The sequence below is a fragment of the Panthera tigris genome, chromosome F2 (assembly GCF_018350195.1).
Source record: "Panthera tigris isolate Pti1 chromosome F2, P.tigris_Pti1_mat1.1, whole genome shotgun sequence".
Classification (NCBI taxonomy): domain Eukaryota; kingdom Metazoa; phylum Chordata; class Mammalia; order Carnivora; family Felidae; genus Panthera; species Panthera tigris.
This window is the reverse complement of record NC_056676.1, coordinates 37,895,416-37,912,160: the sequence shown is the minus strand read 5'-3', so window position 1 is coordinate 37,912,160 and position 16,745 is coordinate 37,895,416. Positions and strand designations below refer to the sequence as shown.

General features: G+C 37.3%; 1 protein-coding gene across 2 annotated transcripts in view; it reads left to right on the top strand.

Annotated features, from left to right (window-relative positions):
* Positions 1–16,475, top strand: part of PIP4P2 (phosphatidylinositol-4,5-bisphosphate 4-phosphatase 2) — a 52,139-nt gene extending 35,664 nt beyond the window's left edge. For both annotated transcript variants that reach the window (XM_007084331.3, XM_042973343.1), the window contains 3 exons: positions 543–595; positions 14,719–14,809; positions 15,637–16,475. In XM_007084331.3, the coding sequence (XP_007084393.1) occupies positions 543–595; positions 14,719–14,809; positions 15,637–15,780 (288 nt within the window). In that variant the 3' untranslated portion in view covers positions 15,781–16,475. The remainder of the gene's footprint in view (positions 1–542; positions 596–14,718; positions 14,810–15,636) is intronic.
* The last annotated feature ends 270 nt before the right edge of the window (positions 16,476–16,745 follow it).

Below are 16,745 nucleotides of genomic sequence, written 5' to 3'. Positions count from 1 at the left end.
GACTGTATTTGTTACTTAGAATACGCACGGACAGAACCGAGAGCAGCCGCCTGACTTGAGTTCTCCCTCTACCTCGTTTGTTTAGTTTACTTACTTTGTGGGTTTCCCACATAAATAGATTATAAATAGCTGCATTCTAGTAATGAATTTAAATATTCATATATTTTGAAGGTTAGTCTTCAAGATTTAAAGGCAAAACATCTTTGAAGGTCCCTAAAATATGTTTTTATTCCTTGGGAGTGAACTGAGATATAAGACTGAAAGAAATCATTCTAATTACAGCATTACATTCAGTTTTCATTGTGAAGCCAACCTAGATTGCGTCAAAGCCTTGGGCAAGTCATGGGAACTGTCGCAAAGGAGAGTCCCAAACTTTATTTTAAGGGACGGAAGAAGTGTTGGAGGGGGAAAGCGCCTATACCCCCAGAGAAGGGGGTTGCTTCTGCTGTGATCCCTGGTAACATTTGAACTAAGAGAAGCACCTTATCAGATTGGATAGTTTTCAGTTGTTTTTCTTTTCAATCTTTTCTTTTTATTTACAGTGGATGGAACTGAGGTTCAACACTCTGGCAAAATGCCCACACTGCAAAAAAATGTAAGTTTCTCTACCATTGGAAATGCTACTGGGAAGTTCTCGAGAACAGTTTAGAGTTCAGAATTCTCACTTCGGTAGATTTTGATTTGCAGACATGCCGTGGGACAAATGCATGTTTAATATATTTATGCTTTTCAAAACTAAAAAAAGACATCTTTAAATTGATTAATATATTCTATTTTGAAATGAAAACGATTGGGCTTGATTATCACTCTCCAAAGGGAAATCAATTTCTAAGAAAGAAATTACTAAAATTGCCAGTAACCTGGTGAGGATTTGCAAATGTCCTGAGAGGTTATGATCTGTTGCAAATATTCTAAAATTTGTATTTAAAATATGGCTGTAATCTAGGAGAAACACCAAATGTTTGGGGGTTTATAATTAGGTAGTTGTTAGCTTTTTTTCATTTCCTATCTACTGAGATTATTCTCTGATAGCAGATTTTATATAATTATTTATCTGTCTTAACTATTCAGTCTATTTTCTCTATTCCTAAATAGTGTACCTAAGAAAATTAACAAAACGTAATATAAAAATGGGAAAAAAGTAGAAGATAGTTTGATCAAAGACATTTTATGGCAGCTGTGTTGGAGGTCCCCAAATCACCCCAAGATTCTGTGATTTTCTAGGAGTACTATTAGGAGTTAGTATATATTTGTACTCATAGGTATGATTTGTTATACAAAGAAAAATCAATAAAAGAAAAGGCACATGGGACGACGTCTGAAGGAAACCACATGTAAGTTTCCAAGACTCCTCTCCTAAGTGAGTCACACAGAAAGGGCTTAATGCCTCCAGCAGGGAATTGTTACAACACAGATGAAATATTATCTACCGGAGAAGCTCATTAGAGATTCAGTGTCCAAGGTTTTTATTGGAGCTGACCACACAGGCACCTATTACATGGCACATACCAAATTTCCAAACTCTCAGAAGGAAAGCATTCAGTATTCAGCATAAACCATATTGTTTGCACAAACAATTTAAGCACGGTAAGCCATTCTTATCAGTTAGGGAATTGTGGGAACATTGTAGAAATTTAGGTTCACAGATGCTAGCCAAGGGTCCCATCTTGAAAGCAGACCTTTCAAAGGAGAGCTATCTCAGGCTTGCTATACATTGCCTCTTCCTGCACAGTATTTATTTTGATAACAAAATTCTAATTTGAAAATTATTGTTGTCCACTTATGTGTGTGAATTGTAACTTAAGCTAAGGAAATGAAACTGCAGTGTTTTGACAGGTCAGGTTTTTTTTATAAAAAAATTTTTTTTAATGTTTATTTTTTTGAGAGTGAGAGAGACAGAGTGCAAGCAGCGGAGAGGCAGAATCTGAAACAGGCTCCAGGCTCTGAGCTGTCAGCACAGATCCCGACGCGGGGCTCGAACTCACAAACCGTGAGGTCATGACCTGAGCTGAAGCCAGACGCTTAACTGACTGAGCCACCCAGGCAGCCCGACAGGTCAACTTTTAACATTGAAAATATGGGTTCATAGTTTAATTGGTGTGGTCCCTAGTTTGATATAAAAACCGTATCTATTTTGAGGAAATCCTAAGAATGATTTCTAGGAGAAAAGAATTGAAGTGTCTGAATAGAATGTATGTAATAAAATCTATTTATCTCTGCTAGATCTAATTCCAACTCAATATAGCCCCATAAGAATAACTTTTTACAGCATATTTCTAGCTTCAAAGGAACAGATACTTCCTTTTTTATTTGTGAAATTAATCAACTGAATTCTTAACTTTGTTGAATCCAGTAGAAGTCTGTACGTGGAGAGGCAAAGTGGATAAACCCAATAAGCACACAGAAAAATATATACTTTAGAGACACTCCCCCCACATGTACGTGAATATGTATGTGAATGATCCAGATTTCTTTTTTTTTTTTTTTTAATGTTTATTTATTTTTGAGAGAGAGAGAGAGAGTGAGTGGGGGAGGGACAGAGAGTGGGAGACACAGAAACCAAAACAGGCTCCAGGCTCCAAGCTGTCAGCCCGGAGCCCAATATGGGGCTTGAACTCACAAACCATGAGATCATGACCTGAGCCAAAGTCGGACGCTTAACCGACTGAGCCGCCCAGGCACCCCTGAATGATCCAGATTTCTTTTTTTTTTTTTTAATTTTTTTTTTAACGTTTTATTTATTTTTGAGACAGAGAGAGACAGAGCATGAATGGGGGAGGGGCAGAGAGAGAGGGAGACACAGAATCGGAAGCAGGCTCCAGGCTCTGAGCCATCAGCCCAGAGCCCGACGCAGGGCTCGAGCTCTCGGACCGCGAGATCGTGACCTGAGCCGAAGTCGGACGCCTAACCGACTGAGCCACCCAGGCGCCCCTGATCTAGATTTCTGAGTGTTATTTCTGTTTCCACAAAAAGGAAAATATTAAATTGCAAACTGTCTTCACCAAGATCACTAAAAATTCTGTGGAAAATAAAAAGCAGAAACTTTTTGTGATGAGCAGATTGTATGCTAAGCACAGTGATGGTTACTTTATATACAGAGATGCCCGAACTGTAATCCTTTCAGCAATCCTGGAATGCAGGAATTATTATCCTCATTTTACAGATGAGGAACTGTTAGAGAGGTTAAGGATTTTGCTCAAATGACTTGGGTAATTATTTTAGAACAGTGGCAATATTTTGCTGATAATAAAGAAGTATTGAATGTCTGGATAGTCTATGGTTAAAATATCACAAGACAGTGTATTAATGTTAAGAAGAATTTATATCAATTACTTCAGGAACAACTTGCATAGACATTTCACATGGAATAAGTCTGCTTAAATATCATTCTTAGAGGAACATTTATGGAACTGGGATCACATGCTAACCATGGGAGGACTCAGGACATCCGTTACTTATTTGAGTAAAGATACTGCTGTCACATGAACACCCATGGCTTCTTGTCTACATTTTCTTTTCCCTTGGAATGTTTTTCTTCGTAACAAAATGATGAGACATCTGTTGCGATATGATTCTAAGGAGTATTGTTTCTTTAAACACAAATATAAAATACCCTAAAACTATTTTTAAGTTCTAGGAGTTACTAAATCATCACCAGGAAACCCTCACAGAACATGTGCAGGAAAGCTTCCCCCAGGGGCCTCCAGAGACCAAGGAGCATTTTTTCATGTCACTGTTTCTTACTCATGCAGTGAGTGGGGCTGTTGTAGCCGAAGGTGAGGTTGCTCTTTCAGGTGGGTGGCTTGTGGCCACTGCGGGACAGGAGCTGTAGTCCTAGCACTCTGAGAGTCCTACTCGTACCCTATCATTATAACCGTCCTCAGGCTGGGAGAGACGGCGGTTTAATCCACGGTGATTATCACTGAATGTCATTTCTCTGTCTCAGTGATGTACTCCTTTGTGGATCACCTCCTGATGTTTCAAATAGTGGTGGACTCTTAATCTCTTTCATTTTGCTGTTTAGTGCTTTCTTTTATAATTCTCCGTGAATTCAGTAAACAGTCCTGCACCAGGTACTGGGTGCTTGAAATAAAAGATGTAACCTTGCCTTCGGGGAACTTATTCTTGTGGGTGTAGGGAAGAGAATAGGCAACTAGAATAAAGTTGTTTAAGTGCTTTGGAAGAGATACACCCTGCCTTTTCTGTTCTCAGGAGCCCTCACCCCAGATTGGAGGGAAAGGGAACTTAAGACTTCCAGGAGGGGGGTATATGAAGTAAGTCATTCAAGATGAGTGGGAATGATGTGAAAGAGACTGCAGGATGCTTCCTTGTAGAAGGAGCTACCTGTGCAGAGGCACAGTGGAGTCAAAGTGTAGATTTGGTATTAAGGAAATGGAATAAATAGGATTGAATGTGAAGGTATAAGAGAGAGATTGCGCTGAAGGATGGCTTTATATCTGAGGGGCTATAGAACCACTCACTAAGATAGGGAATCTAGCATCTAGAAGAACTAGGTCTGGAAGAAAGATGCTACATTCATTTTGAACATATTAGATACAAAGACAGTCTAGGTTTGCCAGATTGGCTGAGTCTTCATCCCTTGAACTTCAGAGCCATCCACTTTTCAAACTACTGATCCTGGATCAATATGGCCATGACTTCTCCCTTCCTTTACCAAGATAACTGGCAGCTGAAAGAATTCTGTGTTGGTTATCTTTTTACAAAAGTATAGCTTTACACTTCAACAAAACCCTGGCTTAATGCTCCGGTTGGAAGTGTCCCTCATTAACTCCCTCTTCCGTTCTCCAAAATAATGATCTCCAGATATTTACTGTTCCTCTTAGGCTCCCATCCCTCACGCTACTACTCTCGCAGCCTCAGCAGATGAGTCGCCTTCTGCCTCCGATATGACTGAACCTATCTGTGAACTCCCTCGTCTTTGCACTGCCTGCCTGTACGCTGCCCTTCGTTTCCTCTTCACACAGGGAGGGGGTCTCTTCCTCTCCATGCTTTTCCCTTCCCTTAATCACGGCACCCATTCGCTCTGGAGTGAAGTGCAGTTAGCCATCATCCCCACTAGGCCACTGAATTTGTTCTGATAAAATTCACATCGCCGTTGCAAATTCTAATAGGTCTGTTCAGTCCCCATCCTGTTTGTTTTCTCTGTAGTGAGTATTTGGTTCTTGTTGATCATCTTCTTTTTTTCCTTACAATTTGTTCTTTGCGTGAAGTCCAGGTACCACTTTTTCCTGGTTTCCTCCCATTTCTGAAAACATTGCTTTGCTCTCTCCTTTGTTGACTTCACTTTCTCTTCCAAGTTGTTAAATATTGCTCTTCTCGCGGGTTGCAACTTGACTACACTGTATCCTGGTTTTCTCATAGTTTCTTCTGCCATTTGTGTACCATGAAATCGCAACCAAAATGCCACTGAATCACCCCAGATCTCTCTTTGGAGCTTCGGATATAGATATACAATCTGTATTCGCTATTTTCCCTGTAGTTATTTCAACCTGGGTGTCCACAGGCATCTCAAATGGTCGTATCCAACTTCCTTACCCCACTCTACTAAGTTTCCTTGTATGTTGGTGAGTATATTGTACTAATGGATGTTATCCCGTCTGCCCAGCTGACCACGCCAGAAATCCGAATGTATCTTTACTCTCCATATCCAAATGGAAGCAATTCTGTTCCCTGTCAATTCTGTCTCTTGACATTTCAATTCTGTTCTCTTATTCTCACTATTCTTGCTTGAGTTCATGCATTTAAGGTCCTTCTCCAGGACTGTGATCATAGCTTTGTAATTTATCTCTTGGCCTTCAGTCTCGCTGTTCTCTATCCATCTATTAGAGAATGACCCCAGATACAAATGTGATTTTAAACTCTTTGTCTTCACATGTTTTCATAGCTCCGAAATTCACGGTCATGGCATACAGTTGTGCAAGTTGTATACTTCACAACAAGGTGCTGTTTTTATTGTTATCCTAGGTTTGTCTATATATGTGGCATATAAACTATCCTGAGGAAGGATATATTCTACTTATCGACATAGATGCACCGTATGGATTATTATAGGGTAGGCCCATTGCCTAAAATCCAAAATCAAACTCCAATTTTCTTAGCAAGGTTTAGGTATTTGCTTCCAGGTTTAGGTATTTGCCTGACTTCCCTAGTATTATCTTTATTATGCACCTTTACACACAACCCACTATGGGCCAACTTCAACAAATTCTTCTACTTCTATAAATATAACAATAGAGTTTCTTGCTTCTGTCCCTAATCCTCATCCTGCTAGGCCTGGGATGACCTGGCTAGTCCCTTTCTCATTATTATAAATCTGGAAAATCCCTACCTAACTTTACATATTAGCTCATACAGCCCTTGCTTCCACTGCTCTCCTCTCCTACTCTCCTACAGAAACCTTCTCGAGAAGAAAGGTTATTCTGCTGCTTGTTTTTTGAACAAAATTCTTACTTTGTTCATACCTGAACAATGCCACTGTTACCTGCTAAAATGACTTACTTACTTTCTCATCTATCCACATCTTATCCTGTCCTTAAGCCTCACCTAATAAAACCTTCCCTGGTGACTTCCTCTGAAAATTGGGCTGTAAATAACATTGCTTGGCATCGCCTTCATTTTCTACATGTTCTTTATACTGCTCGTGGCCCATAAGGGGAATATTGTGAAGGGGAAGGTTAATAATTTGAAGAGTGAATAGTTACATGTTTGGGAAGTATTGCATGACCTTTTCCTTTTGGGAGATTCAGTGTCCATATTTTGCATATTAGAGTCTCTTGACTTTCACATTCAGTAAAATGAAAGACTAGTTAATAATTATACCAAACATCCTTTTAAAGGCATAGCTCAGTTCCTATGAAAGTTAAGAAAATACCTAGGGACCAGCAATAAAGAGGAAATGGCAATCAGGATTGTCATTTTGAATATCCCGAGAGTATTTGCCAATAGTAGGGGTCCACAGCCTTGGGTTTCCATGTTCAGATGAAGAACAAGAGAAAGGCCTTGGCCTTGCAGAAAGTGGAGAATTGGAATACCATCTTTTGTCCCCAGAGAAAGTCCTTCATGGTCCATGAAAAGAGTAGTCAGGAAAAAAATCCACCAGGAAAGGAATATTACAAAGTAGAGGTTTTAGAAGAACAATGACTTTGAGCCTTATAGTTTACTCTTTTATATGGTCTAGGAAAACCCAGTCCCAGAAATCAACTTAAAGTGGTTTAGGGTTTGCCTCATTCTAGGGAGCCTAAGAAAGACAAGTGAAAATTCTCTGTGGATGAAGCCACCCCTAAACCATTCTTATGGCTTTCTTACATTAAGATTACCAAGATTACCAAAATTTTTCAACAAAATTTAGCAGCCACGTGAGGAAACAAGGTCCTATAAGCAGAATCAGCATCAATAACAAACAGTATAATTAGACTCCCAAGGACTTCACATATAATTATTAGTTATAGAATGTGTTATAACCATGTGTAAAATGTTTAAGAAAATAGAAATTAGAAAACAGATAGTCTATAAAAAAATGAACAAGCACACACTTGAACCTGTACACAAATTTGCATAGCAACTTTATTCTTTATAGACCCCAATTGGGAACAACCCAGATGTCCTTCCATGGGTGAATGGTTATACAAACTGTGGTACTTCCCTACCTTGAAATACTACTTAACAATGAAAGGAATGAGCTATTGACACATGCAACAGCTTGCAGGAATCTTGAGGAATTTATGTTGAGTGAAAAAAAAAAAAAGTCCCACCAGGTTGCCTACAGTATGATTCCATTTATGTAACATTTGAAATGGTGAAATTTTAGAAATGGAGAACAGATTAGTGAGTACAGACAATAGGCAGGTGGGAGGGATGTGGGTATGGTTATGAAAGGGTCTTTGTAGTGTTGGAACTGTTCCGTATGTTGACTGTGGTAATGGATACTTAAACCCACACATGTGATAAGATTGTGTAGAATTAAACACATACATACACAAATGAGTATAGGTAAAGAAGGAAATCTGAGTATCAGTGGATTGTATCAGTGTCAATATCCTCGTCATAAATACTGTACTGTAGTTTGCCAGATGTTACCACTGGATACATAGCACCAAAAATGCATGCGATCTCTCTATATTATTTCTTACAACTGCTTATGAATCTACAGTTGTCTTAAAATAAAACATTTACCTAACAAAAGCAACAACCAGGTAGATTTAAAAGAAACAATAAAACATACAGAAATTGAAAGTTACAGAAATTAAAATGCAGTAGACAGGTTAAGCAGAAGATTAAGCTGAAAACCAACGTTGTAGATTAGAAGATAGAGATAAGGAAATTACCCAGAATCCATCAGGGACACAGAGGTGACAGTAATATTAGGAGAAATGTATATGAGAACATTCAAAATATATCTGAAGGCAAAAACAGAGAATGAGATGGGTGGGGCATTTTGAAGAGCTAATCCCTGAAGATTTTCAGATCTATGAAAGGTACAAGCCCTTGGATTTGAAGAGAACAATGAAATCCATGCAAAAGGAGCAAATGCATTATAGTGAAATTGCAGAAAACCTATGATACATAGAAAATATTAAAATCAAAGAAAGAAAAGAGAGATTTTTTTTTGAGATTTTATTTTTTTTAAGTAATCTTCACACCCAGTGTGGGGCTTGAACTCACACACCTAAGATCGAAAGTCTCATGCTCCACCAGCTGAGCCAGTTGCCCAAGACAGATTTTTACTATAAAAAGGATGACAGTTTTGCCCACAAATATCTCAACAGCAACAATGGAAGCCAAAAAATAAATTTAAAAATACTTCATTAAGAGAAATTAACTATCAAACTGGTATTATAGAACTATCTAAACCATAATAGAATAATGGAGGCAAAATAAAAGTGTTTTCAAATGCAGAACCAATGAACCAACAAACAACAACAAAAAATCCAGAACGTTTACTATCTTGATATCCTCACTGAAGAAACTGCTAAAAAGTAATTTAGGGAAAATGGAAAAATATCGCAGAAGATGGTTCTACAAGGCAAGAAGAAAAGGTAAACGGAGACATTGTAAACAGCCATCAAGAATGTTGAATAAAATAGCAAAAATAACAGTAATGGTAATATTAATGCTGATTAATTTATAGAAATAAAAATACAACAGAACTAAAATATTCTTTTTTGAGAGACAGGGTGTGAACAGGGGAGGGGCAGAGAGAAAGGGAGACACAGAGTCTAAAGCAGGCTCTAGGCTCTGAGCTGTCAGCACAGAGCCCGATGCAGGGCTCAAACTCATGAACCTTGAGATCGTGACCTGAGCCAAAGCCAGACACTTAACTGACTGAGCCACCCAGGTGCCCCATAACAGAACTGAAATATTGGAGAACAAGAACATGTAAGCTGGGAGCAAATATTTGAAGTTAAAACTTCCTAAGATTCTTGTATTTATTGGGAAGGTAGATTTACTAAATGATTTTAGTTTTTAAATGTTAGGTATGTTAAAATTTTATATGCAACTACTAAGTTAGTAGAAATAAATTGTAAATCTAAACCTTTCTAAATGTAGGTGGAAAATAAACTAAAAGAATCCAAGTTAATCCACAAGAAATCCAGAAAAGAGGGTAGAAAAGCATAGAAAATACAGAAACCATAGAAAACAAAATAAAAGAGCAGAAATAATCCATATATATATATCAGTTGTCAGAATATGTGTAATTAGACTAAAATTATCAGTAAGACTTGCCAGAAATTATCAGACTAGACTGAAGCCCATCTGTGCAATCTGAAAAAGAAATACACGAAATACAGGAGCATAGGATGGAAGTTAAAGGAGGGAAAAAGATCAAATCATGAAACCCTCAGCAAAGGAAAGATATACCAGGCAAACACTAACCAACATTAAAATAGTAATATTAATATTAGTTAAAAGAGCGGACTGCTGTTCTCTTCCTTTTATCAGAGGAACTGACCACCCAGCTAACCATATTTTCTAGCCTCTCTTGCAGAAGGTTGTAGCCATGTATTTAAGTTAAGGCCAATGGAATACGGACACAAGTGATGAGTGCAGCTTCCTTATACTCTCCTGAAAGGCAAAACTACTTGTCTTAATTTTCTCTCCACTCTTCCATGTGACTGAAAAAGTCACCTACAGCAGGAGACTTGTCACCCGTTGCGTCTGGCAATGACAGTTAATCATGGAACCATGCTGTCTACCAACCCTAAGCTGTATTTACCTTTGAATTCTTTTCTGCAAGAGAAAAAAACTTTTTTAAGCTACTGTATTCTGGATGTCTCTATGATAGGATTCTAGCAGGTACTTAAGTATCTCATATGCTTTAGGGTAAAAAGAATTATTATTATGGTCACTTCATCAAAAACATAAATTTTGAATTTGTATGCACCACATAACTTCAAAATAAGTAAAATAAAAATTGATAATTATAAGGGCTGTACTCCTGTAGACATAAATATGAAAAGGTAAACTCTAATACTTTTAGAAGACTTTAAAAATATTTTTATGGCAAGTAGGAAAGAATTTCCTACACAAGGCAACAAAAAGTACAAACCTGAAAGGAAAATATTGATAATTTTTACTATATTAGAATTACTTTATGGGGCGTGTGGTGGCTCAGTCGGTTAAGCGTCGGACTTCGACTGAGGTCATGATCTCACAGTTCGTGAGTTCGAGCCCCACATCGGCTGTGTGCTGACAGCTCAGAGCCTGGAGCCTGTTTTGGATTTTGTGGCTCCCTCTCTCTCTCTGCCCCTCCCCCACTCGCGCTCTGTGTGTGTGTCTCTCTCTCAAAAATAAATACACATTAAAAAAATTTAAAAAAAAAGAATTACCTTACATTACATTGATTTCATGAATAAAACTCATTATCCAAAGATGTTATTAAAAATGAATTTTAGAAACCACAGGCCAGAATCCTTACCAACTGTACCAAGTTGGAACTGCCACTGCTATCACGGATTTCACCTCATTGCTGTTTGCAAGATCCCTGGTGGATGTAGTTTAAAATTTTTTAATAGCCAAGACTTCACTCAGTTATTGGCACAGTCTGTGAAGCATGGCTTTGAGACAGTATATGAGGTTACTGAAGTATGTATGCGCATAAGCTTTGTAAAGCGTCCGGGAGCAGGACACTGGCACCAGCGTGTGACTAGCACCCCCTGCTGGACTGAGATCCACTTGCACGCTCTCCTCCAGTGGCTGTTATCAAGTCCTCATTCAGATGGGTTCACCTCACAGTCCTGTAACATCTGAGTCTTAAATGGCCTCAGGCTTCTGCCTCTTGAAAACTGTTGAGCCCCTCCTGTACCCGAAGGATGGATGAGTCAGACATGATCGAGAACCCACAAAGGAACTTTGATGATACTTGACCTCTGTGGCCAATTGTTGGATTTGGAGATGAAAGCAAAACAAAACAAAACAAAAAAACCTTGGTAACATACTGTCAGTACCAAGAACCTGTTTAGTTTACGTTGTAATTCTATAATCAACTAAAATGTGTACTTTTAGCAGAACTTTGCGTATAGTTAAAGGAGAGATGGCCAAGCCAGGGACAGATTACCTATTTGAGAAACGGTCCTAACAGATTCTTTTGTGTTTGGCACTTTAAGGTCATCGTTTGGCAGAAGTTTAGCATTAATAATCTTTCTGAAGTGTGTTTTAATCAGGTTTAGAACCCATGTGAGTCTTCTTTTCATGGGTTTTCATAATATTTCTAAATTATTTGTTTAATAATTTTTTTAAGTTTACTTTTATTTATTTTGAGAGAGAAAGAGAGAGCGAGAGAGTGTGCGTAGGGGAGTTACAGAGAGAGGGGGGGAGAGAGAATCCCAAGCAAGCTCCATGCCGTCAGAGAAGAGCCCTGCATGCGGGCTCCATTCCATGAACCGTGAGGTCATGACCTGAGCTGAGGTCATGAGTCAGATGCTTAACCGACTGAGCCACCCAGGCCCCCTGGGTTTTGTTTGTTTTTTAAGTAAAGGTTAATCTTGCTGATTAAAAAAAAAAATAGGCTAAAAGAAGATATAGACAGTGTATATAGCTGCCTGGAAGAGTATGCAGATTATGTAAATATCATCTGTGAATCAGTAAGCTGAAGACAGCCCAAAACAAAGAGATGATAATATGAACAAGCACTTAATAGAAAAAGAAAACCAGTAGTCAGCTAATGTTTGAAAAGATGTTCTCTCTTGCTAGAAATCAGGGATATATATGTTAAAACCGCAGTGAAATACCATTCACACCCATGAAATTGTCAAGCATGGAAACAATACCAAGTTGAAGTGTTGATGTGGGAGGAGCATTGGAAGCTCTCATATAAAGAGAGTAGGGATATAAATTTAGCATTTATTCAAGTTGAAGATATGTCTACAATACAACCCAGCAATTCTGTTCCTAGGAATATGTTTGACAAATTCCTGCATATGTATGTAGGAAATATAAAGGAGTGTTCAAAGCAGCATTGTTATAATAGCAAAAAGTTAAGGAAAAAAAACCCTTGACTCTCCATCAATAGGGAGAATGAGTAAACTGGCACTTCTGTGGTAATGAACTAGATCTCTACATATCCACGTATGAGTATGGAAGAGTCTCATGTAGAGTATTCAGCAAACAAAAAAGGGCAAGTCACAAACGTGTACTTTAGCATGTGCACATACAAAGTTTTAACAACATGCAAAACAATACATATTGCATACAGATTCCACCTGTGTAATAAATGTGTTTGAGCTTTTTCAATCTATGCAATAGGTGCTTGTTGGTCATTGCTCTATCCTGGCAATAACATGGCACTTGAGGTGTAGAGTAGCAATAGGTTATTTTTTTTTCCGGGGGAGACTTCCCAAAGGTAGTGACTGTAAATTGGGTGATGAAAAATGAGCATGGGTTTTCCAAGGAGAATTCATGCACTGAAATTAATGTACTACAGCTCACAGAAGAGCTGCTCCAATATTCACTTAGAACCTTTTGATTTATTTAATACAGAATTTTTAAATTATTTAATATATAATTCTAATAAACTGAGTTGGTATGTAATCCATGGCAGATTACACTGCAAGAGGCCGATACACAGGTAAATGAGAAATGATAGCCAGCTGTGAGGTATAAAGGCAGGGCAAACCACCAAATGCTTGCATAAGAATTAAAACCAAAAGTAGTCTAAGGCTAAATATAACATAAAGGCAATGAATCATATGCCCTGGTAACTCTAGATAGCAACATATAGTATGCTGACGATGACCTCAGGTTATCCAGACGTTTATGTTTCAGTTCAAGAATTCAGGAATATTTGTGATATATATTTGCAGTGATAGTCATAACATTTTTAAAAAATGTTTGGAACTTAAAGGAAACCATTTTTCTGTTCTGCAAAGTTAACCTGTTTGGAATAGCAAATTTCTAAAGTGTGCCTAGCAAGTAATGTATTTCTGTATTTCGTTTTTTCAGCATACATTCCTTGAGCACTTATATATGTGTTAATATATTTATGCTTAGGAAAAATAGAAAGTGCTAATTTGGCTGTGTGATCTCTGCTGTGCTTGTATCATTTTGAACATTACAAAAATCAGAAGTGTAAATAACTAAAAACTTTTGGATTTAAAACTTCAGTTGAGAAGTATGATAATAGTATATGCTTTTATGAATTTCCCATAGGCTTCTTGGAGTATGTATTAAAAGATTTGAAAATTTAAATCTCTTTAATCTTGTAATCCTAATTCTAAATATTTATCTTGAGAAAACAAAGAAAACTAAGGAGAATGCTTAAAAAAATTTTTTTTAAACGTTTATTTATTTTGGAGAGAGAGACAGAGACAAAGCATGAGCAGGGGAGGGGCAGAGAGAGAGGGAGACACAGAATCCGAAGCAGGCTCCAGGCTGAGCTGTCAGCACAGAGCCCGACGTGGGGCTCGAACTCACAAACTGCAAGATCATGACCTGAGCTGAAGTTGGATGCTTAACTGACTGAGCCACCCAGGCACACCAAGGAGAATGCTCTTAAATGATATTTACCTGGCATTATTTACAGTAATGAAAACCCTAAATATCCAGTAGCAAAGAATTGGTTAACTTATGTTATATTCATCCATCAGAATTCCAATTTGAGGATACTTAATGACAGAAAAATACTTATGCTAGGTTGGTAAATTGCAAAAAAAATAAAAAATAAAAAATAAAAAAATGGCTGGAGGAAAATATGCCAAAATACTAGGTGACTAAAGTAATGGGATTAGAGGTAATTGCCTTTATCTTTTTTATTCTTTACTCTGTTTTCTAAATTTTCTAAAGTAAATATAGTAACTGTTATAACTGCAAAAAATCAAGTGAAATTTGCAAGATAGCATGTATTTTCCATCTTAGAATACATTTTTTGAAATCTATTTTTATCTTGGAAGATCATTACTGACCATAGTTGTCCTTTTGTGGATACGGTCAATAACCAAGACTTGAACTTTGTTTGAAGCCACAGTAATGAAATATAATCAATATAATAGGATAGAATAGAAATTATATAATTAATATAATATAATTTACCATTTATGATTTTATTAACTCATTAAAAATGACATTTTTATGCATGTTCTTGTCTCAAATGGAAGAAATAAATGGAAGCACATATGTCACTAACGCCACAGAAGCAAACTCACAGAGATGAAATGGAGAATCTGCGTGTGAATAATGCTCTCTTTTGCTATCATGAATTTTCAGTTCTTCAGTGGGTAGTGCGCTCCCACGAAGACGCTGCTGTGCATATATTACCATTGGAATGATCTGTATTTTCATTGGAGTTGGATTAACTGTGAGTACTACTCTACCTCACTGTTAGAATTCTTTCTTCTCAACTTTATCAGTAGTAAATTGATGAGGCCTGAACCTTCAATGATCCCCAAAGAGCTCCCCAGCATATTAGGCCTGGAAGCTTCTGAAGGCCTGTGGGCAATCTGAAGCCCACTCTGTGGGCCTGTTTTTCATGGAGCTTGCCCATCCTGCGAAATAGTCTTTTGGGGCTCCTCTAAAGGTTGTTGACGTTGGGGACCTTACCACCCGTTTAACAGAAGGCCACTGTTTTTATTTAGTGCCGTGGCCAAAGCAAAGGCAATACTCAATCAGCTACGAAGTTCTGAAAAACCGTTCTCTTTGTTTCTATGAAGCACACATTTATTATCATTTTGGGGATGGCTTATTTTTAGAGGAGACTGAAGCTACATAGTTGGCATGAGGATTATTCTGTCCCAGGAGAAGGAGGAGTTACTGATCTTTTTTGTCTCCATTTACTTCCCATGCTCCTTTGTGTCCCCTCGTCCCATGTTATTTAAACACTCCTGTTGTGTCGTATAACACTACGGAGTTCAGATTACAGATTTAAATACTTAAAGGAATAACATAATCAAGTGGGCTTTTTTGTTTATTTCATAAAATTTATAGTTAATGTAATTAACAGTATTGTCTTATTAAAATTTACTCTGTCAGTGATAGTCAACAAATTTGACAACTCATAGTTCATAGGGATTTTATGGCCTCCGGGATAGATTTCATAAAAATCGCATGTAAGCCTATACAAGTTCTCTAAGCAATATTTGCTTAAAGTTTTTGATCTTTTATTACTGTATTTGCTTTTTATTTTAGGTTGGCACCCAAGACTTTGCAAGGCGATTTCATGCAACCTATGTTTCTTGGGCAATTGCTTATCTCTTAGGTTTGATCTGTCTTATCCGAGCTTGTTACTGGGGAGCCATAAGAGTGAGTTATCCAGAACATAGTTTTGCGTAAGCTCGCTTATGATTCAGTGATGCAGGTGAGAGTATCTAGCAGTTCTTGATAAGCTACTCTGGACATCTTTAAATCATGTATCCTAATGGATCCCATTCTGGTTTATGTATAAAGTTTCAAGACTTTGCGAGTATTTTATGAACAAATGCTCATTGCACTACATTATATGCAAATAGTTTGTTTTGCTGCTAGGGTTTCAAGCTCCGAATAATAAAACTGTGTCTTCATGTTCTTTTACATCTCTTAAAGGTATTTTTGGATTTGTCACCAAACATTACATATAACATCACCCTTTCATTATTTTTAAATCAGTTCTTCCATTACTTGCTGATCTGTGAGTATTCCCAAGGAGTATTTATAAATGTTTCTACAATAGCTTCACATTTATACTCACATTTTAATTAAACAGTGTCAAAATTGCTTGCTTTAAAATCTAAGCAATATGCATTTTGCTTGAACTGCTTACTGTAACTTTAACCTAAGATCATAGTGACCTTATTCAGGAAAAACAATTGAGTGTACCTTCAAAGACTTGACATTCTTGTCAGATAAAAACCATTTCTAGATACTGTATGCTTGTTTTTTGTTGTTTGTAGAAAGATACAATATTTTGGTAGTAACTTAAAATACAAGAATGAAAATATTTATTTGTCCACAGTTGGAGATAATGTTGGATAAATGTTTTTTCTCAAAGATCACAGGAGTTTTGTCTTTCATTTTTGTCTGCTTTTTTATTTACTAATTATAAAAGTTCTGGTCTAGATTTATGAAACTTAATGTTAATCATCTGTATGTATTCCTTTATAGATGTTGGAGGAAGTATTTCACATAACATGTTTTATAAAACTAACCATTTAAACAAAGATATATTTACACTGGGTTGCCCTCCTTTTCATTAGATCATAATAAATTTTTCCTCTTTGGGCTAATTATGGACTACTTATATGAGAAGAGAGCCTATGACA